Source organism: Nerophis ophidion, linkage group LG14 (assembly GCF_033978795.1).
Source record: "Nerophis ophidion isolate RoL-2023_Sa linkage group LG14, RoL_Noph_v1.0, whole genome shotgun sequence".
Lineage (NCBI taxonomy): Eukaryota > Metazoa > Chordata > Actinopteri > Syngnathiformes > Syngnathidae > Nerophis > Nerophis ophidion.
Genome location: NC_084624.1, coordinates 13,167,485 through 13,191,979, shown reverse-complemented (window position 1 = coordinate 13,191,979; position 24,495 = coordinate 13,167,485). Strand labels below are relative to the sequence as shown.

At 45.7% G+C, this 24,495-nt stretch overlaps 1 protein-coding gene across 2 annotated transcripts in view; it reads left to right on the top strand.

Annotated features, from left to right (window-relative positions):
* The window catches only part of hs2st1a (heparan sulfate 2-O-sulfotransferase 1a), a 92,438-nt gene that overhangs the window by 65,947 nt on the left and 1,996 nt on the right, over nt 1–24,495 (top strand). Inside the window, exons 1-5 of one of the 2 annotated variants that reach the window (XM_061921112.1) lie at nt 3,079–3,143; nt 20,240–20,496; nt 20,571–20,656; nt 24,067–24,205; nt 24,278–24,375. In XM_061921112.1, the coding sequence (XP_061777096.1) occupies nt 3,122–3,143; nt 20,240–20,496; nt 20,571–20,656; nt 24,067–24,205; nt 24,278–24,375 (602 nt within the window). In that variant the 5' untranslated portion in view covers nt 3,079–3,121. Of the gene's footprint in view, nt 1–3,078; nt 3,144–20,239; nt 20,497–20,570; nt 20,657–24,066; nt 24,206–24,277; nt 24,376–24,495 lie in introns of those variants that run through there. The other variant, XM_061921111.1, reaches the window with a different exon arrangement.

The following is a 24,495-nucleotide window of genomic DNA, read 5'->3' as shown; positions in this document are numbered from 1 at the left end:
TAAGAACTTCATTAGTTCTTCAACGTGGTTCGATCTAGGAACTTCATTGGTTCTTCAACGTGGTTCGATCTAAGAACTTCATTGGTTCTTCAACAGGGTTCGATCTAAGAACTTCATTAGTTCTTCAACGTGGTTCGATCTAGGAACTTCATTGGTTCTTCAACGTGGTTCGATCTAGGAACTTCATTAGTTATTCAACGTGGTTCAATCTAAGAACTTCATTGGTTCTTCAACATGGTTCAATCTAAGAACTTCATTGTTTCTTCAACGTGGTTCGATCTAGGAACTTCATTGGTTCTTCAACGTGGTTCGATATAAGAACTTCATTGGTTCTTCAACGTGGTTCGATCCAAGAACTTCATTGGTTCTTCAACGTGGTTCGATCTAAGAACTTCATTAGTTCTTCAACGTGGTTCGATCTAGGAACGTCATTGGTTCTTCAACGTGGTTCGATCTAAGAACTTCATTAGTTCTTCAACGTGGTTCGATCTAGGAACTTCATTGGTTCTTCAACGTGGTTTGATCTAAGAACTTCATTGGTTCTTCAACGTGGTTCGATCTAAGAACTTCATTGGTTCTTCAACATGGTTCTATCTAGGAAGTAAATTGGTTCTTCAACGTAGTCCGATCCAAGAACTTCATTGGTTCTTCAACGTGGTTCGATATAGGAACTTCATTGGTTCTCCAACGTGTTTCGCTAAACTACAGTGAAGCAGAGTTCCCCTTAAAAATCAACATAAACATAAATAATTGGTTCCAGCCTTCACAAAGTTCCCTATTTTAGTAGAAACCTGCACACTTTGAAGACATTCTAAAGTATTTATATAAAACCCAAAACTAGAGATGTCTGATAATATTGGACTGCCGATATTATCGGCTGATAAATTATTTAAAATGTGATATCGGAAATTATTGGTATCGGTTTCAAAAAGTAAACATGTGTACACGGACGTAGGGAGAAGTACAGAGCGCCAATAAACCTCAAAGACACTGCCTTTGCGCGCCGGCTCAATCACATAATATCTACAGCGTTTTACACATCCAAGTGAATGCAAGTCATACTTGGTCAACAGCCATACAGGTCACACTGAGGGTGGCCGTATAAACAACTTAAACAATGTTACAAGTATGTGCCACACTGTGAACCCACACCAAACAAGAATGACAAATACGTTTTGGGAGAACATCCGCACCGTAACACAACATAAACACAAGAGAACATACACCCAGAATCCCTTGCATCACCAACTCTTCCGGGACGCTACAACATACACCCTCCGATACCACCAAACCCAGCACCCAACCCCGCCCACCTCGACCCCCCACTTTAACACTGTTACAAATATGCGCCACACTGTGAACGCCCACACCAAACAAGAATGACAAACACATTTCAGGAGAACATTCGCACCGTAACACAACATAAACACAACAGAACAAAGACCCAGAAGCCCTTGCAGCACTAACTCTTCCAGGACGCGACAACATGCACCCCACCAAACCCCGCACCCAACCCCTCCCACCTCGCCCCTCCCCCCCAACTTTAACACTGTTACAAATATGCGCCACACTGTGAACCCACACCAAACAAGAATGACAAACACATTTCTTGTGAACATCTGCACCGTAACAAATACCCAGAACCCCTTGCAGCACTAACACTTCCGGGATGCTAAAATATACACCCTCTGATACCACCGACCCCCCCCTCCCTTCCGCCTTAAACACTGTTACAAATATGCGCCACACTGTGGACCCGCACCAAACAAGAATGACAAACACATTTCGGCAGAACATCCGCACCGTAACACGACATAAACACAACAGAACAAAAACCCAGAACTCCTTGCAGCACTAACTCTTCCGGGATGCGACAATATACACCATCCGATACCACCAAATCCAGCCCACCTCAAATCCCCCATCTCCCGAATTCGGAGGTCTCAAGGTTGGTTCCCGATTGGTGACGTCACCAATTGTGCACATTCCAAACAGACCTCTTGGAGGAAGTAAGCAGGAAGGCAAGATTGTTTTATGAAGACAACCCTTCCGCGCTTTGGTTTCAAATTTTTGGGACTTGTACCGGTCCAAAATGCACAACAGCAGGTGCCAATAGATAATACAGGTCCCCTTTATTAGGTGCAACCAGTAGCATTGCCCTCTGCTGGCCGTTTGCAAAAATGCAGACAGTTCTGCACCGGCTTTAATGGGACAAACGTTTTTCGATGTCATTAAAACAAAACGCCTGTTATCAGCCTTACCTGACAACAACGATCCCAAAAACGACACGGGAGCCCAGGCAGTAAAATGATACCCTGTCACCGGTTGTTGGGTGGCGTGTGCATGAACGTCTCCATTGCAGTTGCTGACAGCCAGACACCGTTTGCCTCCACCTGGCACGTCTCCAGTCGCAAAAGCGTGCAACGGAAGCCATGCGGCTCCGTCTGTAACCGGATCCAACTTTGATCAGGACAGGAATTATGGCTCCACTGGCGGGGCTTTTATTAAAGGCCTACTGATATGAGATTTTCTTATTTAAACGGGGATAGCAGGTGCATTCTATTTCTCATACTTGATCATTTCACGATATTGCCATATTTTTGCTGAAAGTATTTGGTAGAGAACATCCACGATAAAGTTCGCAACTTTTGGTGAATTGAATTATATTTATGTAGCGCTTTTCTCTAGTGACTCAAAGCGCTTTACATAGTGAAACCCAATATCTAAGTTACATTTAAACCAGTGTGGGTGGCACTGAGAGCCAGGTGGGTGTCATGCCTGTAAATCAGGTTTATGTTTGGTCATGTTCTGTTTTGTTTTTGGACTCTTGCTTCACATTTTGCACTTCCTGGTTTTGTTTGTTTCCATGCCAACCCATTAGTTTCCACCTGGTCACCTCATTCACGCCCTCCATTACCTGCTTCATGCCTTGCAATGCTGTCCATTTTGTCCACGTAAGTTTTTGTTATTCATGCCACTGCGCAAGTGTTTTTTTTTCATCTTTATAGTTTATAGCCCAGGACCAAGTCCAAGCCTGACAGATCTGTCAGGCTTGGACTTGGTCTCAAGATCTGTCAGGCTTGGACTTGGTCTTGGACTGTTTTCCCGAGGTGCAAAGCGAATGGAGTGGAAACAGCGTGAAGGTAAAGACATCTTTATTTTAACACTAATAAACTAAAAACAGGAACAAACAAAAAGCGCTCACAATGGAGGTACAAAACTTGGGCTATGAAACAAAAGACTAGCACAAAGGCTATAAACTATAAACATGAAACAAAAACACTTGCGCAGTGGCATGAATAACAAAAACTTACGTGGACAAATTGGACAGCATTGCAAGGCATGAAGCAGGTAATCCAGGGGGTGAATGAGGTGACCAGGTGGAAACTAATGGGTTGGCATGGAAACAAACAAAACCAGGAAGTGCAAAATGTGAAGCGAGAGTCCAAAAACAAAACAGAACATGACCAAACATAAACCTGACTTACAGGCATGACAGTGGGTAAAGTGTCGTGCCCAAGGACACAACGGCAGCGGCTAGGATGGTGGAAGCGGGGATCGAACCCGGAACCCTCAAGTTGCTGGCACGGCCGCTCTACCAACCGAGCTACACCGCCATAGTAAAAAAGCTTTGCCTTTACCGGAAGTCACAGACGATGGCGTCACGTCCTCACATTGTTTGTAATGGGAGCCTCCAGCAGCAAGAGCTATTCGGACCGAGAAAACGACAATTTCCCCATTAATTTGAGCGAGGATGAAAGATTCGTGTTTAAGGATATTGATAGTGAAGGACTAAAAAAAAAAAAAAAAAAAAAGGCGATTGCATTGGGACGGATTCAGATGTTTTTAGACACATTTACTAGGATAATTCTGGGAAATCCCTTATCTTTCTATTGTGTTGCTAGTGTTTTAGTGAGATTAAATAGTACCTGATAGTCGTAGGGCTGTGTCTACGGGTGTGTTGACGCCAGTCTCTGAGGTAAGTCGACGGCAGTTGCATGGACGGCGTAAGCTCAGCTGATCTCCGGTAAGAGGCGACTTTCTACCACAATTTTCTCACCGAAACCTGCCGGTGGACAAGTGGTCGGGAACCATTTTCGCTTGACCGTTCTGATCCATATTAGATCCATTTGGGCTTCACGGTGGCAGAGGGGTTAGTGCGTCTGCCTCACAATACGAAGGTCCTGCAGTCCTGGGTTCAAACCCAGGTTCGGGATCTTTCTTTGTGGAGTTTGCATGTCCGGGTACTCCGGCTTCCTCCCACTTCCAAAGACATGCACCTGGGGATAGGTTGATTGGCATCACTAAATTGGCCCTAGTGTGTGAATGTGAGTGTGAATGTTGTCTGTCTATCTGTGTTGGCCCTGCGATGAGGTGGCGACTTGTCCAGGGTGTACCCCGCCTTCCGCCCGATTGCAGCTGAGATAGGCGCCAGCGACCCCAAAAGGGAATAAGCGGTAGGAAATGGATGGAATGGATGGGCGCTCTGATCCATAGTAAATCTTCACCTCCGGGAATTTTAAACAAGGAATCACCGTGTGTTTGTGTGGCTAAATGCTAAAAGCTTCCCACCTCCATCTTTCTACTTTGACTTATCCATTATTAATTGAACAAATTGCAAAAGATTCAGCAAGACAGATGTCCAGAATACTGTTTAATTGCGCGATGAAAAGAGACGACTTTTAGCCGCAAATGGTGCTGGGCTAAAATGTTTTCTACAATCCGTGACGTCACGCAAACGCGTCATCATTCTGAGACGTTTTCAACAAGAAACTCTGCGGGAAATTTAAAATTGCAATTTAGTAAACTAAAAAGGCCGTATTGGCATGTGTTGCAATGTTAATATTTCATCATTGATATATAAACTATTAGACTGTGTGCTGGGTAGTAGTGGGTTTCTGTAGGCCTTTAAAGAAAGTTGCATTTTTTGGAGTGTGTTGTGTTGGCGTTGGAGGTGAGGAGGGCAAAGGAATGACAGATATTGAATAGATGGATTTGACAGCCAATGCTCCATCTGTGAGCTCCCACGGATATTAGGTGCTCCACAACACACACACACACACACACACACACACACGCTCTGCCCTTCCTGCAGGCTTCCCTGAGCATTGTCAACACCAGTCAGTCTGCCATGAATTCTGATGAAGAAAAGCCTGCAGGGGACAAAGCCAAGAGGCATCTTTTGTGTGTAATCTTTCCACACACACACACACACACACACACACACACACCTTCCTCATTTGTAGTATATCAACGTCCCGTTTGATGTCCACCAACTGTTCTCTCTACAGTCAAAGTGCCAACATTACCCTCCTGTCACCTGTTCCTCATTCCACCTTTTTCCACAAGTGGATCTTGACACACACTGTCCTGGTCTAATGTGAGGGGGTCTAATGTGTCCTGGTCTAATGTGAGGGGTTCTAATGTGTCCTGGTCTAAGGTGAGGGGGTTGGATCATGCCACTCACTGTCCTGGTCTAAGGTGAGGGGGTTGGATCATGCCACACACTGTCCTGGTCTAATGTGAGGGGGTCTAATGTGTCCTGGTCTAAGGTGAGGCGGTTGGATCATGCCACACACTGTCCTGGTCTAATGTGAGGGAGTTGGATCATGCCACACACTGTCATAGTCTAATGTGAGGGGGGTGGATCATGCCACACACTGTCCTGGTCTAAGGTGAGGGGTTCTAATGTGTCCTGGTCTAAGGTGAGGGGGTTGGATCATGCCACACTCTGTCCTGGTCTAATGTGAGGGGGTTGGATCATGCCACACACTGTCCTGGTCTAAGGTGAGGGGGTTGGATCATGCCACTCACTGTCCTGGTCTAATGTGAGTGGGTTGGATCATGCCACACACTGTCCTGGTGTAAGGTGAGGGGGTTGGATCATGCCATGCACTGTCCTGGTCTAATGTGAGGGGGTTGGATCATGCCACACACTGTCCTGGTCCAAGGTGAGGGGGTTGGATCATGCCATGCACTGTCCTGGTCTAATGTGAGGGGGTTGGATCATGCCACACACTGTCCTGGTCCAAGGTGAGGGGGTTGGATCATGCCATGCACTGTCCTGGTCTAATGTGAGTGGGTTGGATCATGCCACTCACTGTCCTGGTCTAATGTGAGGGGGTTGGATCATGCCACACACTGTCCTGGTCCAAGGTGAGGGGGTTGGATCATGCCATGCACTGTCCTGGTCTAATGTGAGGGGGTTGGATCATGCCACACATTGTCCTGGTCTAAGGTGAGGGGGTTGGATCATGCCACTCACTGTCCTGGTCTAAGGTGAGGGGGTTGGATCATGCCATGCACTGTCCTGGTCTAATGTGAGGGGGTTGGATCATGCCACACACTGTCCTGGTCTAAGGTGAGGGGGTTGGATCATGCCACTCACTGTCCTGGTCTAAGGTGAGGGGGTTGGATTATGCCATGCACTGTCCTGGTTTAATGTGAAGGGGGTTAGATCATGCCACTTACTGTCCTGGTCTAAGGTGAGGGGGTTGGATCATGCCATGCACTGTCCTGGTCTAATGTGATGGGTTGTAATGTGTCCTGGTCTAAGGTGAGGGGGTTGGATCATGCCACACACTGTCCTGGTCTAATGTCAGGGGGTCTAATGTGTCCTGGTCTAAGGTGAGGGGGTTGGATCATGCCACACACTGTCCTAGTCTAATGTGAGTGGGTTGGATCATCCCACACACTGTACTGGTCTAAAGTGAGGGGGTTGGATCAATCAATCAATCAATCAATCAATGTTTACTTATATAGCCCTAAATCACTAGTGTCTCAAAGGGCTGCACAAACCACTACGACATCCTCGGTAGGCCCACATAAGGGCAAGGAAAACTCACACCCAAGGAAAACTCACACCCAGTGGGACACCGGTGACGATAATGACCCAGTGGGACGTCGGTGACAATGATGACTATGAGAACATGATACTGTGATACTGCTGATACTGATGACTATGAGAACATATCATCCCACACACTGTACTGGTCTAAAGTGAGGGGGTTGGATCATGCCACACACTGTCCTGGTCTAATGTGAGGGGGTTGGATCATCCCACACACTGTACTGGTCTAAAGTGAGGGGGTTGGATCATGCCACACACTGTCCTGGTCTAAAGTGAGGGGGTTGGATCATGCCACACACTGTCCTGGTCTAATGTGAGGGGGTCTAATGTGTCCTGGTCTAAGGTGAGGGGGTTGGATCATGCCACACACTGTCCTAGTCTAATGTGAGGGGGTTGGATCATCCCACACACTGTACTGGTCTAATGTGAGTGGGTTGGATCATCCCACACACTGTACTGGTCTAAAGTGAGGGGGTTGGATCATGCCACACACTGTCCTGGTCTAATGTGAGGGGGTTGGATCATCCCACACACTGTACTGGTCTAAAGTGAGGGGGTTGGATCATGCCACACACTGTCCTGGTCTAAAGTGAGGGGGGTTGGATCATGCCACACACTGTCCTGGTCTAATGTGAGGGGGTCTAATGTGTCCTGGTCTAAGGTGAGGGGGTTGGATCATGCCACACACTGTCCTAGTCTAATGTGAGGGGGTTGGATCATCCCACACACTGTACTGGTCTAATGTGAGTGGGTTGGATCATCCCACACACTGTACTGGTCTAATGTGAGTGGGTTGGATCATCCCACACACTGTACTGGTCTAAAGTGAGGGGGTTGGATCATGCCACACACTGTCCTGATCTAATGTGAGGGGGTCTAATGTGTCCTGGTCTAAGGTGAGGGGGTTGGATCATGCCACACACTGTCCTAGTCTAATGTGAGGGGGTTGGATCATGCCATGCACTGTCCTGGTCTAATGTGAGGGGTTCTAATGTGTCCTGGTTTAATGTGAGGGGGTTGGATCATGCCACAGACTGTCCTGGTCTAAGGTGAGGGGTTATAATGTGTCCTGGTCTAAGGTGAGGGTGTTGGATCATGCCACTCACTGTCCTGGTCTAATGTGAGGGGTCCTAATGTGTCCTGGTTTAATGTGAGGGGGTTGGATCATGCCACAGACTGTCCTGGTCTAAGGTGAGGGGTTCTAATGTGTCATGGTGTAAGGTGAGGGGGTTGGATCATGCCACACACTGTCCTGGTCTAAGGTGAGGGGTTCTAATGTGTCCTGGTCTAAAGTGATGGTGTTGGATCATGCCACTTACTGTCCTGGTCTAATGAGTCCTGGTTTAATGTGAGGGGTTCTAATGTGGCCTTGTCTAAAATTAGGGTGTTGGATCTTGCCACTTACTGTACTGGTCTAATGTGAGGGGGTTGGATCATGCCACTCACTGTCCTGGTCTAATATGAGGGGTTCTAATGTGTCCTGGTCTAATGTGAGGGGTTCTAATGTGGCTTGGTCTAAAATGAGGGTGTTGGATCTTGCCACTCACTGTCCTGGTCTAATGTGAGGGGTTCAAATGTGTCCTGGTCTAAGGTGAGGGGGTTGGATCATGCCACTCACTGTCCTGGTCTAATGTGAGGGGTTCTAATGTGTCCAGGTCTAATGTGAGGGCGTTGGATCATGCCATGCACTGTCCTGGTCTAATGTGAGGGGGTCTAATGTGTCCTGGTCTAATGTGAGGGGGTCTAATGTGTCCTGGTCTAATGTGAGGGGGTTGGATCATGCCACACACTGTCCTGGTCTAATGTGAGGGGGTTGGATCATGCCACACACTGTCCTGGTCTAATTTGAGGGGGTCTAATGTGTCCTGGTCTAAGGTGAGGGGGTTGGATCATGCCACTCACTGTCCTGGTCTAATGTGAGGGGTTCTAATGTGGCCTGGTCTAAAATGAGGGCGTGGGATCTTGCCACTCACTGTCCTGGTCTAATGTGAGGGATTCTAATGTGTCCTGGTCTAATGTGAGGGGGTTGGATCATGCCACACACTGTCCTGGTCTAATGTGAGGGGTTCTAATGTGTCCTGGTCTAAGGTGAGGGTGGTTGGATCATGCCACTCACTGTCCTGGTCTAATGTGAGGGGGTCTAATGTGTCCTGGTCTAAGGTGAGGGGGTTGGATCATGCCACACACTGTCCTGGTCTAATGTGAGGGGGTCTAATGTGTCCTGGTCCAAGGTGAGGGTGTTGGATCATGCCACACACTGTCTTGGTCTAATGTGAGGGGGTCTAATGTGTCCTGGTCTAAGGTGAGGGTGTTGGATCTTGCCACAAACTGTCCTGGTCTAAGGTGAGGGTGTTGGATCATGCCACACACTGTCCTGGTCTAAGGTGAGTGGGTTGGATCATGCCACTCACTGTCCTGGTCTAATGTGAGGGGGTTGGATCATGCCACACACTGTCCTGGTCTAAGGTGAGGGGGTTGGATCATGCCATGCACTGTCCTGGTCTAATGTGAGGGCGTTGGATCATGCCACACACTGTCCTGGTCTAAGGTGAGGGGGTTGGATCATGCCACACACTGTCCTGGTCTAAGGTGAGGGGGTTGGATCATGCCATGCACTGTCCTGATCTAAGGTGAGGGGGTTGGATCATGCCACTCACTGTCCTGGTCTAATGTGAGGGGGTTGGATCATGCCACGCACTGTCCTGGTCTAAGGTGAGGGGGTTGGATCATGCCACGCAATGTCCTGGTCTAAGGTGAGGGGGTTGGATCATGCCACTCACTGTCCTGGTCTAATGTGAGGGGGTTGGATCATGCCACACACTGTCCTGGTCTAAGGTGAGGGGGTTGGATCATGCCACTCACTGTCCTGGTCTAAGGTGAGGAGGTTGGATCATGCCATGCACTGTCCTGGTCTAAGGTGAGGGGGTTGGATCATGCCACGCACTGTCCTGGTCTAATGTGAGGGGGTTGGATCATGCCACACACTGTCCTGGTCTAAGGTGAGGGGGTTGGATCATGCCACTCACTGTCCTGGTCTAAGGTGAGGGGGTTGGATTATGCCATGCACTGTCCTGGTTTAATGTGAAGGGGGTTAGATCATGCCACTTACTGTCCTGGTCTAAGGTGAGGGGGTCGGATCATGCCATGCACTGTCCTGGTCTAATGTGAGGGGTTCTAATGTGTCCTGGTCTAAGGTGAGGGGGTTGGATCATGCCACAGACTGTCCTGGTCTAATGTCAGGGGGTCTAATGTGTCCTGGTCTAAGGTGAGGGGGTTGGATCATGCCACACACTGTCCTAGTCTAATGTGAGTGGGTTGGATCATCCCACACACTGTACTGGTCTAAAGTGAGGGGGTTGGATCAATCAATCAATCAATCAATCAATGTTTACTTATATAGCCCTAAATCACTAGTGTCTCAAAGGGCTGCACAAACCACTACGACATCCTCGGTAGGCCCACATAAGGGCAAGGAAAACTCACACCCAAGGAAAACTCACACCCAGTGGGACACCGGTGACGATAATGACCCAGTGGGACGTCGGTGACAATGATGACTATGAGAACATGATACTGTGATACTGCTGATACTGATGACTATGAGAACATATCATCCCACACACTGTACTGGTCTAAAGTGAGGGGGTTGGATCATGCCACACACTGTACTGGTCTAAAGTGAGGGGGTTGGATCATGCCACACACTGTCCTGGTCTAATGTGAGGGGGTCTAATCTGTCCTGGTCTAAGGTGAGGGGGTTGGATCATGCCACACACTGTCCTAGTCTAAGGTGAGGGGGTTGGATCATGCCATGCACTGTCCTGGTCTAATGTGAGGGGTTCTAATGTGTCCTGGTTTAATGTGAGGGGGTTGGATCATGCCACAGACTGTCCTGGTCTAAGGTGAGGGGTTCTAATGTGTCCTGGTCTAAGGTGAGGGTGTTGGATCATGCCACTCACTGTCCTGGTCTAATGTGAGGGGTTCTAATGTGTCCTGGTTTAATGTGAGGGGGTTGGATCATGCCAGACACTGTCCTGGTCTAAGGTGAGGGGTTCTAATGTGTCATGGTGTAACGTGAGGGGGTTGGATCATGCCACACACTGTCCTGGTCTAAGGTGAGGGGTTCTAATGTGTCCTGGTCTAAAGTGATGGTGTTGGATCATGCCACTTACTGTCCTGGTCTAATGAGTCCTGGTAATGTGAGGGGTTCTAATGTGGCCTTGTCTAAAATTAGGGTGTTGGATCTTGCCACTTACTGTAGTGGTCTAATGTGAGGGGGTTGGATCATGCCACTCACTGTCCTGGTCTAATATGAGGGGTTCTAATGTGTCCTGGTCTAATGTGAGGGGTTCTAATGTGGCTTGGTCTAAAATGAGGGTGTTGGATCTTGCCACTCACTGTCCTGGTCTAATGTGAGGGGTTCAAATGTTTCCTGGTCTAAGGTGAGGGGGTTGGATCATGCCACTCACTGTCCTGGTCTAATGTGAGGGGTTCTAATGTGTCCTGGTCTAATGTGAGGGCGTTGGATCATGCCATGCACTGTCCTGGTCTAATGTGAGGGGGTCTAATGTGTCCTGGTCTAATGTGAGGGGGTTGGATCATGCCACACACTGTCCTGGTCTAATGTGAGGGTGTTGGATCATGCCACACACTGTCCTGGTCTAATTTGAGGGGGTCTAATGTGTCCTGGTCTAAGGTGAGGGGGTTGGATCATGCCACTCACTGTCCTGGTCTAATGTGAGGGGTTCTAATGTGGCCTGGTCTAAAATGAGGGTGTGGGATCTTGCCACTCACTGTCCTGGTCTAATGTGAGGGATTCTAATGTGTCCTGGTCTAATGTGAGGGGGTTGGATCATGCCACACACTGTCCTGGTCTAATGTGTCCTGGTCTAAGGTGAGGGTGTTGGATCATGCCACACACTGTCTTGGTCTAATGTGAGGGGGTCTAATGTGTCCTGGTCTAAGGTGAGGGTGTTGGATCTTGCCACACACTGTCCTGGTCTAAGGTGAGGGTATTGGATCATGCCATGCACTGTCCTGGTCTAATGTGAGTGGGTAGGATCATGCCACGCACAGTCCTGGTCTAAGGTGAGGGTGTTGGATCATGCCACACACTGTCCTGGTCTAAGGTGAGTGGGTTGGATCATGCCACTCACTGTCCTGGTCTAATGTGAGAGGGTTGGATCATGCCACACACTGTCCTGGTCTAAGGTGAGGGGGTTGGATCATGCCATGCACTGTCCTGGTCTAATGTGAGGGGGTTGGATCATGCCTTACACTGTCCTGGTCTAAGGTGAGGGGGTTGGATCATGCCATGCACTGTCCTGATCTAAGGTGAGGGGGTTGGATCATGCCACTCACTGTCCTGGTCTAATGTGAGGGGGTTGGATCATGCCACGCACTGTCCTGGTCTAAGGTGAGGGGGTTGGATCATGCCACGCACTGTCCTGGTCTAAGGTGAGGGGGTTGGATCATGCCACTCACTGTCCAGGTCTAATGTGAGGGGGTTGGATCATGCCACGCACTGTCCTGGTCTAAGGTGAGGGCGTTGGATCATGCCACACACTGTCCTGGTCTAAGGTGAGTGGGTTGGATCATGCCACTCACTGTCCTGGTCTAATGTGAGGGGGTTGGATCATGCCACACACTGTCCTGGTCTAAGGTGAGGGGGTTGGATCATGCCATGCACTGTCCTGGTCTAATGTGAGGGGGTTGGATCATGCCACACACTGTCCTGGTCTAAGGTGAGGGGGTTGGATCATGCCATGCACTGTCCTGGTCTAATGTGAGGGGGTTGGATCATGCCACACACTGTTCTGGTCTAATTTGAGGGGGTCTAATGTGTCCTGGTCTAAGGTGAGGGGGTTGGATCATGCCACTCGTTGTCCTGGTCTAATGTGAGGGGTTCTAATGTGGCCTGGTCTAAAATGAGGGTGTGGGATCTTGCCACTCACTGTCCTGGTCTAATGTGAGGGATTCTAATGTGTCCTGGTCTAATGTGAGGGGGTTGGATCATGCCACACACTGTCCTGGTCTAATGTGAGGGGTTTTAATATGTCCTGGTCTAAGGTGAGGGTGGTTGGATCATGCCACTCACTGTCCTGGTCTAATGTGAGGGGGTCTAATGTGTCCTGGTCTAAGGTGAGGGGGTTGGATCATGCCACACACTGTCCTGGTCTAATGTGAGGGGGTCTAATGTGTCCTGGTCTAAGGTGAGGGTGTTGGATCATGCCACACACTGTCTTGGTCTAATGTGAGGGGGTCTAATGTGTCCTGGTCTAAGGTGAGGGTGTTGGATCTTGCCACACACTGTCCTGGTCTAAGGTGAGGGTGTTGGATCATGCCATGCACTGTCCTCGTCTAATGTGAGTGGGTAGGATCATGCCACGCACAGTCCTGGTCTAAGGTGAGGGTGTTGGATCATGCCACTCACAGTCCTGGTCTAATGTGAGGGGGTTGGATCATGCCACACACTGTCCTGGTCTAAGGTGAGGGGGTTGGATCATGCCATGCGCTGTCCTGATCTAAGGTGAGAGGGTTGCATCATGCCACTCACTGTCCTGGTCTAATGTGAGGGGGTTGGATCATGCCACGCACTGTCCTGGTCTAATGTGAGGGGGTTGGATCATGCCACGCACTGTCCTGGTCTAAGGTGAGGGGGTTGGATCATGCCACTCACTGTCCTGGTCTAATGTGAGGGGGTTGGATCATGCCACGCACTGTCCTGGTCTAAGGTGAGGGGGTTGGATCATGCCACGCACTGTCCTGGTCTAAGGTGAGGGGGTTGGATCATGCCACTCACTGTCCTGGTCTAATGTGAGGGGGTTGGATCATGCCACGCACTGTCCTGGTCTAAGGTGAGGGGGTTGGATCATGCCACGCACTGTCCTGGTCTAAGGTGAGGGGGTTGGATCATGCCACTCACTGTCCTGGTCTAATGTGAGGGGGTTGGATCATGCCACACACTGTCCTGGTCTAAGGTGAGGGGGTTGGATCATGCCATGCACTGTCCTGATCTAAGGTGAGGGGGTTGGATCATGCCATGCACTGTCCTGGTCTAATGTGAGGGGGTTGGATCATGCCACGCACTGTCCTGGTCTAATGTGAGGGGGTTGGATCATGCCACGCACTGTCCTGGTCTAAGGTGAGGGGGTTGGATCATGCCACGCACTGTCCTGGTCTAAGGTGAGGGGGTTGGATCATGCCAGTCAAAAAAATAATAATAACTTAGATTTTATATCGCGCTTTTCTAGACACTCAAAGCGCTCACAGAGAAGTGGGAACTCATCATTCATTCACACCTGGTGGTGTCCTGGTCTAAGGTGAGGGCGTTGGATCATGCCATGCACTGTCCCGGTCTAATGTGAGGGGGTCTAATGTGTCCTGGTCTAAGGTGAGGGGGTTGGATCATGCCACTCACTGTCCTGGTCTAATGTGAGGGGGTCTAATGTGTCCTGGTTTAATGTGAGGGGGTTGGATCATACCACACACTGTCCTGGTCTAATGTGAGGGGTCTAATGTGTCCTGGTTTAATGTGAGGGGGTTGGAACATGCCACAGACTGTCCTGGTCTAAGGTGAGGGGTTCTAATGTGTCATGGTGTAAGGTGAGGGGGTTGGATCATGCCACACACTGTCCTGGTCTAAGGTGAGGGGTTCTAATGTGTCCTGGTCTAAAGTGAGGGTGTTGGATCATGCCACTTACTGTCCTGGTCTAATGAGTCCTGGTTTAATGTGAGGGGTTCTAATGTGGCCTGGTCTAAAATTAGGGTGTTGGATCTTGCCACTTACTGTACTGGTCTAATGTGAGGGGGTTGGATCATGCCACTCACTGTCCTGGTCTAATATGAGGGGTTCTAATGTGTCCTGGTCTAATATGAGGGGTTCTAATGTGTCCTGGTCTAATGTGAGGGGTTCTAATGTGGCCTGGCCTAATGTGAGGGGGTTGGATCATGCCACTCACTGTCCTGGTCTAATGTGAGGGGTTCTAATGTGTCGTGGTCTAATGTGAGGGGTTCAAATGTGTCCTGGTCTAAGGTGAGGGGGTTGGATCATGCCACGCACAGTCCCGGTCTAATGTGAGGGGTTCTAATGTGTCCTGGTCTAAGGTGAGGGGGTTGGATCATGCCATGCACTGTCCTGGTCTAATGTGAGGGGGTTGGATCATTCCACGCAGAGTCCTGGTCCGGGTATTCCACAAAATAGTAGAATACCCTTTTGTTGTAGCCGCCCACAAATTTGGGGGGTAGACTTTGCCTAAAGACACAAGACAAAGGTGTAAAATTCCTCGCAAAGGTGTGAAAGGTGTTTAAGATTCACATGTTTTGTACATAATTTAAAAAGATATTAGCCACCATAAAACACACTAACAGCAAAAAAAAAACAGCTGACTTAAAAATGAAGTCTGCTAAAACTTCCCGTTTATATCCTTCTTCACAAATTCTCTAAGGTTCTCAGAGTTTTTATAGGACATTTGCGAACATTTTCTGCTTTTCGATAACTTTTCAACAAGGGAAGGGATGTTTCTGTTGTTTGAACGTCTCCCGTCTTCCAGTTTTTCCTCGGATGAAAAATGTCAAGTATGTTTTGACGTGGTAGTGTGTAGAAATATGTCTGACTATGTTCATAAACAGCCTTATGAGACATGTAACACCCCCAAGACCAGAATAAACACAAATGGCGGGGCGTGGGTGGGCAAAAACCTTTTTTTGTACCCCAACTTGTCCGTCTAGACCAGGCCTGGGCAATTATTTTGACTCGGGGGCCACATTTACTGAAAAAAAATGTGTCTGGGGGGGGCCGGTATATCTATTTTTATGAACACTTATACAAAACCTCACAATCATTTCTGATTGAATGCTAAAAACGTTATGACAGACCACCTTAAAAAACGTGAAGAAATTTAACATTTTTCTATGAAGGATAAAACACTGAATATTGACAAAGTATGAACGTCACACCCCCTTTTGATCGACATATTTTACACTCAAGTGAAACGCGACAAAAATGTAACAACAAAAATAAACCCACCTACAATCTGATGTATCCGTAATATCGCTAAAATTCGCTCCATTCTGTCCACTAAAGACGCTGAGATCATTATCCATGCGTTTGTTACGTCTCGTCTGGATTACTGTAACGTATTATTTTCGGGTCTCCCCATGTCTAGCATTAAAAGATTACAGTTGGTACAAAATGCGGCTGCTAGACTTTTGACAAGAACAAGAAAGTTGATCATATTACGCCTGTACTGGCTCACCTGCACTGGCTTCCTGTGCACTTAAGATGTGACTTTAAGGTTTTACTACTTACGTATAAAATACTACACGGTCTAGCTCCATCCTATCTTGCCCATTGTATTGTACCATATGTCCCGGCAAGAAATCTGCGTTCAAAGGACTCCGGCTTATTAGTGATTCCCAAAGCCTAAAAAAAGTCTGCGGGCTATAGAGCGTTTTCCGTTCGGGCTCCAGTACTCTGGAATGCCCTCCCGGTAACAGTTCGAGATGCCACCTAAGTAGAAGCATTTAAGTCTCACCTTAAAACTCTAGCCTTTAAATAGACTCCCTTTTTAGACCAGTTGATCTGCCATTTCTTTTCTTTTTCTCCTATGTCCCACTCTCCCTTGTGGAGGGGGTCCGTTCCGATCCGGTGGCCATGTACTGCTCGCCTGTGTATCGGCTGGGGACATCTCTGCGCTGCTGATCCGCCTCCGCTTGGGATGTTTTCCTGCTGGCTCCGCTGTGAACGGGACTCTCGCTGCTGTGTTGGATCCGCTTTGGACTGGACTCTTGCGACTGTGTTGGATCCATTATGGATTCAACTTTCACAGTATCATGTTAGACCCGCTCGACATCCATTGCTTTCCTCCTCTCCAAGGTTCTCATAGTCATCATTGTCACCGACGTCCCACTGGGTATGAGTTTTCCTTGCCCTTATGTGGGCCTACCGAGGATGTCGTAGTGGTTTGTGCAGCCCTTTGAGACACTAGTGATTTAGGGCTATATAAGTAAACATTGATTGATGGGCTTCACGGTGGCAGAGGGGTTAGTGCGTCTGCCTCACAATACGAAGTTCCTGCAGTCCTGGGTTCAAATCCAGGCTCGGGATCTTTCTGTGTGGAGTTTGCATGTTCTCCCCGTGAATGCGTGGGTTCCCTCCGGGTACTCCGGCTTCCTCCCACTTCCAAAGACATGCACCTGGGGATAAGTTGATTGGCAACACTAAATTGGCCCTAGTGTGTGAATGTGAGTGTGAATGTTGTCTGTCTATCTGTGTTGGCCCTGCGATGAGGTGGCGACTTGTCCAGGGTGTACCCTGCCTTCCGCCCGATTGTAGCTGAGATAGGCGCCAGCGCCCCCCGCGACCCCGAAAGGGAATAAGCGTTAGAAAATGGATGGATGGATGGATGGATGGATGATTGATTGATTGATTGATATCACTAAGCTTTATAACTTTGTTGTGGAAATCTCCTTCCGCGTCTGTGGAAACGTTCCCCACCCACACTGCTTGGTGCCTCGCCTGAGCTGCTGTGACGTAGATTACCATAGTAACTAATTAGATGACCATAGTAACTAATTAGATTACTATAGTAACTGGTACATCATCCTTAAACACAGATTCCAACCATTGAAATACTTTGTAAAGTTCAAGACTTACTGTCAGGTTCCACTACTTGCATCATGGCATGTTCTGGTTTTGTTCTGTTGTGTTATCACCCTGTTTAGTATTTGACGTCCTTAGTTCCTGGTGGCACTTCCTGTTTTGTTTCTGTTGCCTAATTACGCATTTAATGTCACCTGTCTCTTGTTTATCGTCACGTACCTGCTTCCTAATTTTCTGTCCCTATTCAAGCCTGCCTTTGTTTGCCTTTCGGCCTCGCAGTGTCGTTTGCTTTCCACGCAACAGGTGACGTCGCTATCCCGCATTGTGGTAGATATCAATCATCAATCAATCAATGTTTATTTATACAGCCCTAAATCACAAATGTCTCAAAGGACTGTACAAACCACTACGACTACGACATCCTCGAAAGAACCCACATAAGGGCAAGGAAAACTCACACCCAGTGGGACGCCAGTGACAATGATGACTATGAGAACCTTGGAGAGGACTTCAAATGTGGTTTGGGCCGCAGATTTTACCGGCGATGCTAACGCAGCTATTTGGCCATGCTATGACTATGAATTCGCTCAATAGCTTCAGTTTCTTCTTCAATACTTTCATACTCCAACCATCCGTTTCAAAACATGCGTAATCTGTTGAACCGCTTAAACCGCTGAAATCCGAATCTGAATCCGAGCTAATGTCGCTATATCTTGCTGTGCTATTCGCCATTGTTTGTTTACATTGGCAGAACTGTATGACGTCACAGGGAAATGGATAGTGTCTTGGCGGAGAGCGAAAAAAAAGGCACTTTAAAACTTTTTTTAGGGATATTCCGGGACCGGTAAAATTTTGAAAAAAAATACAACAAGCCACTGGAAACTGATTTTTATTGTTTTTAACCCTTTTGAAATTGTGATAATGTTCCCCTTTGAAGTCAAGTATTTCAATCAATCAATCAATGTTTACTTATATAGCCCTAAATCACTAGTGTTTCAAAGGGCTGCACAAACCACTACGACATCCTCGGTAGGCCCACATAAGGGCAAGGAAAACTCACACCCAGTGGGACGTCGGTGACAATGATCAATCAATCAATCAATGTTTATTTATATAGCCCCAAATCACAAATGTCTCAAAGGACTGTACAAATCATTACGACTACAACATCCTCGGAAGAACCCACAAAAGGGCAAGGAAAACTCACACCCAGTGGGCAGGGAGAATTCACATTCAGTGGGACGCCAGCGACAATGCTGACTATGAGAAACCTTGGAGAGGACCTCAGATGTGGGCAACCCCCCCCCTCTAGGGGACCGAAAGCAATGGATGTCGAGCGGGTCTATCATGATACTGTGAAAGTTCAATCCATAGTGGCTCCAAGACAGCAGTGAGAGTCCCGTCCACAGGAAACCATCTCAAGCGGATCAGCAGCGTAGAGATGTCCCCAACCGATACAGGCGAGCGGTCCATCCTGGGTCCCGACGAGCGGTCCATCCTGGGTCTCGACTCTGGACAGTCAGTACTTCATCCATGGTCATCGGACCGGACCCCCTCCACAAGGGAGGGGGGGACATAGGAGAAAGAAAAGAAGCGGCAGATCAACTGGTCTAAAAAGGAGGTCTATTTAAAGGCTAGAGTATACAGATGAGTTTTAAGATGAGACTTAAATGCTTCTACTGAGGTAGCATCTCGAACTGTTACCGGGAGGGCATTCCAGAGTACTGGAGCCCGAACGGAAAACGCTCTATAGCCCGCAGACTTTTTTTGAGCTCTAGGAATCACTAATAAGCCGGAGTCTTTTGAACGCAGATTTCTTGCCGGGACATACGGTACAATACAATCGGCAAGATAGGCTGGAGCTAGACCGTGTAGTATTTTATACGTAAGTAGTAAAACCTTAAAGTCACATCTTAAGTGCACAGGAAGCCAGTGCAGGTGAGCCAGTACAGGCGTAATATGATCAAACTTTCTTGTTCTTGTCAAAAGTCTAGCAGCCGCATTTTGTACCAACTGTAATCTTTTAATGCTAGACATGATGACTATGAGAACCTTGGAGAGGAGGAAAGCAATGGATGTCGAGCGGGTCCAACATGATACTGTGAAAGTTCAATCCATAATGGATCCAACACAGTCGCGAGAGTCCAGTCCAAAGCGGATCCAACACAGCAGCGAGAGTCCCGTTCACAGCGGAGCCAGCAGGAAACCATCCCAAGCGGAGGCGGATCAGCAGCGCAGAGATGTCCCCAGCCGATACACAGGCAAGCAGTACATGGCCACCGGATCGGAACAGACCCCTTCCACAAGGGAGAGTGGGACATAGAAGAAAAAGAAAAGAAACGGCAGATCAACTGGTCTAATTTCATACCTATATATATATTTATACATATATATATATGAAATATATATGAAATACTCGAGTTGGTGAATTATACGCCACCCCTCTTAACCCCGCCCCCAACCACCCCTCCGACCACGCCCCTCTACCCCCCACCTCCCGAAATCGGAGGTCTCGAGGTTGGCAAGTATGGTAGCGAGCGACTTACAGTCTGGATTTTACGGTAACCAACTGGTGATGTTTCTGTTTCTAACTTGGATCAAGGGTCCTTGAACACACCACAGTTATGTTCAAAACGTATGCATCACTTTTTCTGAGCTTTCTTGGCTAAATGTCTTATATGGACTTTATTCCGCGAGGTGTGTGAATGCTTAAAGGTGAGCTTTGACAGTCAATATTTAGTTCGAGCAACCTCATCCTTGAACTTTGTCCATTGTCGTCCATTCAGAGAGAGCCATCGCTCGACACGAGGTACGGGAGATCGAGCAGCGGCACACCCAGGACGGCCTGCGGGAGCGGGACACGTCGTGGGCGGCGTCCGCGCAGGAGAGCGACGAGGACGTGGTCATCGTCTACAACCGCGTGCCCAAGACCGCCAGCACCTCCTTCACCAACATCGCCTACGACCTGTGCGGCAAGAACCGCTACCATGTGCTGCACATCAACACCACCAAGAACAACCCCGTCATGTCCCTCCAGGACCAGGTGAGCAGGACTTGATCACCTGAGCCTGTCGTCGCGCCGCCACAGTAATGCTGACTCATGATTATTTGCTTCAGGTGCGCTTTGTGAAGAACGTGACGGAATGGAGGGAGATGAAGCCCGCTTTCTATCACGGACATGTTTCCTTCCTGGACTTCACCAAGTAAGAGCTTCCCCCAGTGGTCATCTCAAGAACTACACGTCTCCTCATCTGACAGGATCATGTCGGCAGAGTTTTGACAACCAAAAACCAGAACTCTGCCTGGCAAAGAAATATTCAAATGATACTTTCAAGTTTATATAATTATTATTTTTTCACTCAGGAGCCTTTCTTTAATTCTCATTTATTTACTCAAGTGTCTTTTATAATTGTTATTTATTTACTAAGGTCTCTTATAAAATAATTATTTATTTACTCAGGTGCCTTATATAATTATCAATTATTTACTCAAGTTCCTTTTATAATTATTATTTATTTACACAGTTCTCTTATAAAATAATTATTTATTTACTCAGGTGCCTTATATAATTATCAATTATTTACTGAAGTTCCTTTTATAATTATTATTTATTTACTAAGTTCTCTTATAAAATAGTTATTTATTTACTCAGGTGCCTTATATAATTATTATTTATTTACTCATCTATAATGATTATTTATTTACTCAGGTGCCTTATATAATTATCATTTATTTACTCAGGTGCCTTTTATAATTATTATTTATTTACTTTGGTGCCTTATATAATTATTATTTATTTACTCAGGTGCCTTATATAATCATTATTTATTTACTAAGGCGCCTTAAAAAATTATTATTTATTTATTTCGGTGCCTTATATAATTATTATTTACTTACACAGGCGCCTTACATAATGAGTATTTATTTAATCATATATAATGATTATTTATTTACTCAGGTGCCTTTTATACTTATTATTAATTTGCTCAGGTGCACTATATAATCATCAATTATTTACTCAGGTGCCTTATATAATTATTATTTATTTACTCAGATGCCTTATCCATCCATCCATTTTCTACTGCTTATTCCCTTTTGGGGTCGAGGGGGGCGCTGGCGCCTATCTCAGATACAATTGGGCGGAAGGCGGCGTACACCCTAGACAAGTCGCTACCTGTAGATGCCTTATATAATTATTAATTATTTACTCAGCTGCCTTATATAATGATCATTTATTTATTTAGGTGCCTTTTATAATTATTATTCATTTACTCAGGTGCCCTATATAATTATCAATTACTGACTTAGGTGCCTTATATAATTATTATTTATTTACTCAGGTGCCTAATATAATTATTATTTTTTTACTTCGGTGCCTTATGAAATAAATCTTTATTTGCTCAGGTGCCTTATATAATTATCAATTATTTACTCAGGTGCCTTATATAATTATTATTTATTTATTTATTTTGGTGCCTTATAAAATTATTATTTATTTATTTTGGTGCCTTATATAATTATCAATTATTTACTTAGGTGCCTTATATAATTATTATTTATTTACTTCGGTGACTTATAAAATAATATTTATTTACTCAGGTGCCCTATATATTCATCAATTATTTACTCAGGTGCCTTATATAATTATTATTTATTTACTTTGGTGCCTTTTATAATTATAATTTATTTACCCAGGTGCCTTATATAGTTATTATTTATTTACTCAGGTGCCCTATATATTTATCAATTATTTACTCAGGTGCCTTATATAATTATTATTTATTCATTTATTTTGGTGCCTTATAAAATTATTATTTATTTACTTTGGTGCCTTATATAATTATAATTTATTTACCCAGGTGCCTTATATAATTATTATTTATTTACTCAGCTGCCTTATATAATTATCATTTATTTATTAAGGTGCCTTTTATAATTATTATTCATTTACTCAGGTGCCATATATAATTATCAATTATTTACTTAGGTGCCTTATATAATTATTATTTATTTACTTAGGTGCCTTATATAATTATTATTTATTTACTCAGCTGCCTTATATAATTATCATTTATTTATTAAGGTGCCTTTTATAATTATTATTCATTTACTCAGGTGCCATATATAATTATCAATTATTTACTTAGGTGCCTTATATAATTATTATTTATTTACTTCGGTGACTTATAAAATAATATTTATTTACTCAGGTGCCCTATATATTCATCAATTATTTACTCAGGTGCCTTATATAATTATTATTTATTTACTTTGGTGCCTTATATAATTATCATTTATTTATTTAGGTGCCTTTTATAATTATTATTCATTTACTCAGCTGCCTTATATAATTATTATTTATTTATTTAGGTGCCTTTTATAATTATTATTCATTTACTCAGGTGCCCTATATAATTATCAATTATTTACTTAGGTGCCTTATATAATTATTATTTATTTACTTCGGTGCCTTATAAAATAAATATTTATTTACTCAGATGCCCTACATAATTATCAATTATTTACTCAGGTGCCTTATATAATTATTATTTATTTACTCAGCTGCCTTATATAATTATTATTTATTTACTCAGGTTAAAGTTAAAGTGCCAATGATTGTCACACACACACTAGGTGTGGCAAAATTTGTCCTCTGCATTTGACCCATCCCCTTGACTTATATAATTATCATTTATTTACTCGGCTGCCTTAAATAATCATCAATTATCTACTCAGGTGCTTTATATAATTATTATTTATTTACTCAGGTGCCTTAAATAATTATTATTCATTTACTCAGGTGTTTTATATAATCATTTTACAAAAGACTATCAATAACCACAAACTCAAATCAACCTTTCAGAGGTCACGCGACATGTTTGATTGTTCCTATTTGACCAGTTTCATTGGTAGAAAAATCATTTAAAAATATCTTGTATTAAATGATGATAGAAATAATGTTTCTTCTGTATTGAAAAATCAAACATCAGCATGTTGTTGCTGAAACGAATTTTAAAACAATGTACATATACACACATATATACATATAAATGTATGTGTGTGGGAAAAAAATCACAAGACTACTTCATCTCTACAGAACTGTTTCATGAGGGGTTCCCTCAATCATCAGGAAAAATCTCCTGACGATTGAGGGAACCCCTCTTGAAACAGAAGTGGCGACTTGTTCAGGGTGTACCCCGCCTTCCGCCGGAATGCAGCTGAGATAGGCTCCAGCAACCCCGAAAGGGGCAAGCGGCAGAAAGTGGATGGATGGATTTGTTGTTTTATTTAAATATCCACAAATTTCAGTGAGCAGGTTGTTGTCCTTGCAGTTTGCGCCATGACTGGAACATTTGTTTGGGTTGGGTCATATAGGTACAGTAAATGCTGTGCTGTACTCATGTCAAAGGTAAAATCCATGGTCATTGACCTGATATACTCATATCGTCCACACGATAGTGGCAAAGTCAGCTATTTTAAATGAAACTGTCGACGCTCGTGGGCCACATTCTTTTATTAAGATTGTGGTGTCTGGCGGGCCAAACTGAAGACGCAGGTTTTTTAGACACCCCTGGTACCGAGTATCTGTGTTGAGCAAGTTTCCTGTTCTCAGGTTCGGCGTGAAGAGGAAACCCATCTACATCAACGTGATCAGAGACCCCATTGAACGACTGGTATCCTATTATTACTTCTTGCGGTTTGGAGACGACTACCGACCAGGTCTGCGGCGCCGGAAACAAGGCGACAAGAAGGTTGGAACCCACAAACACTCAGTTTTTTTTCCCACCTTTCAATGAATTCAAGGCAGTGTCCCCACGTTTCAGACCTTTGATGAATGCGTGTCAGCCGGCGGCTCCGACTGCGCACCCGAGAAGCTTTGGCTCCAGATTCCCTTTTTCTGTGGTCACTCGTCTGAATGCTGGTAGGTGCTGGTTGAAGTCATCTGGTGCCCCCTAGAGGTGGTGCGCCTCACATCTGGTGCCCCCCTAGAGGAGGTGCACCTCACATCTGGTGCCCCCTAGAGGAGGTGCGCCTCACATCT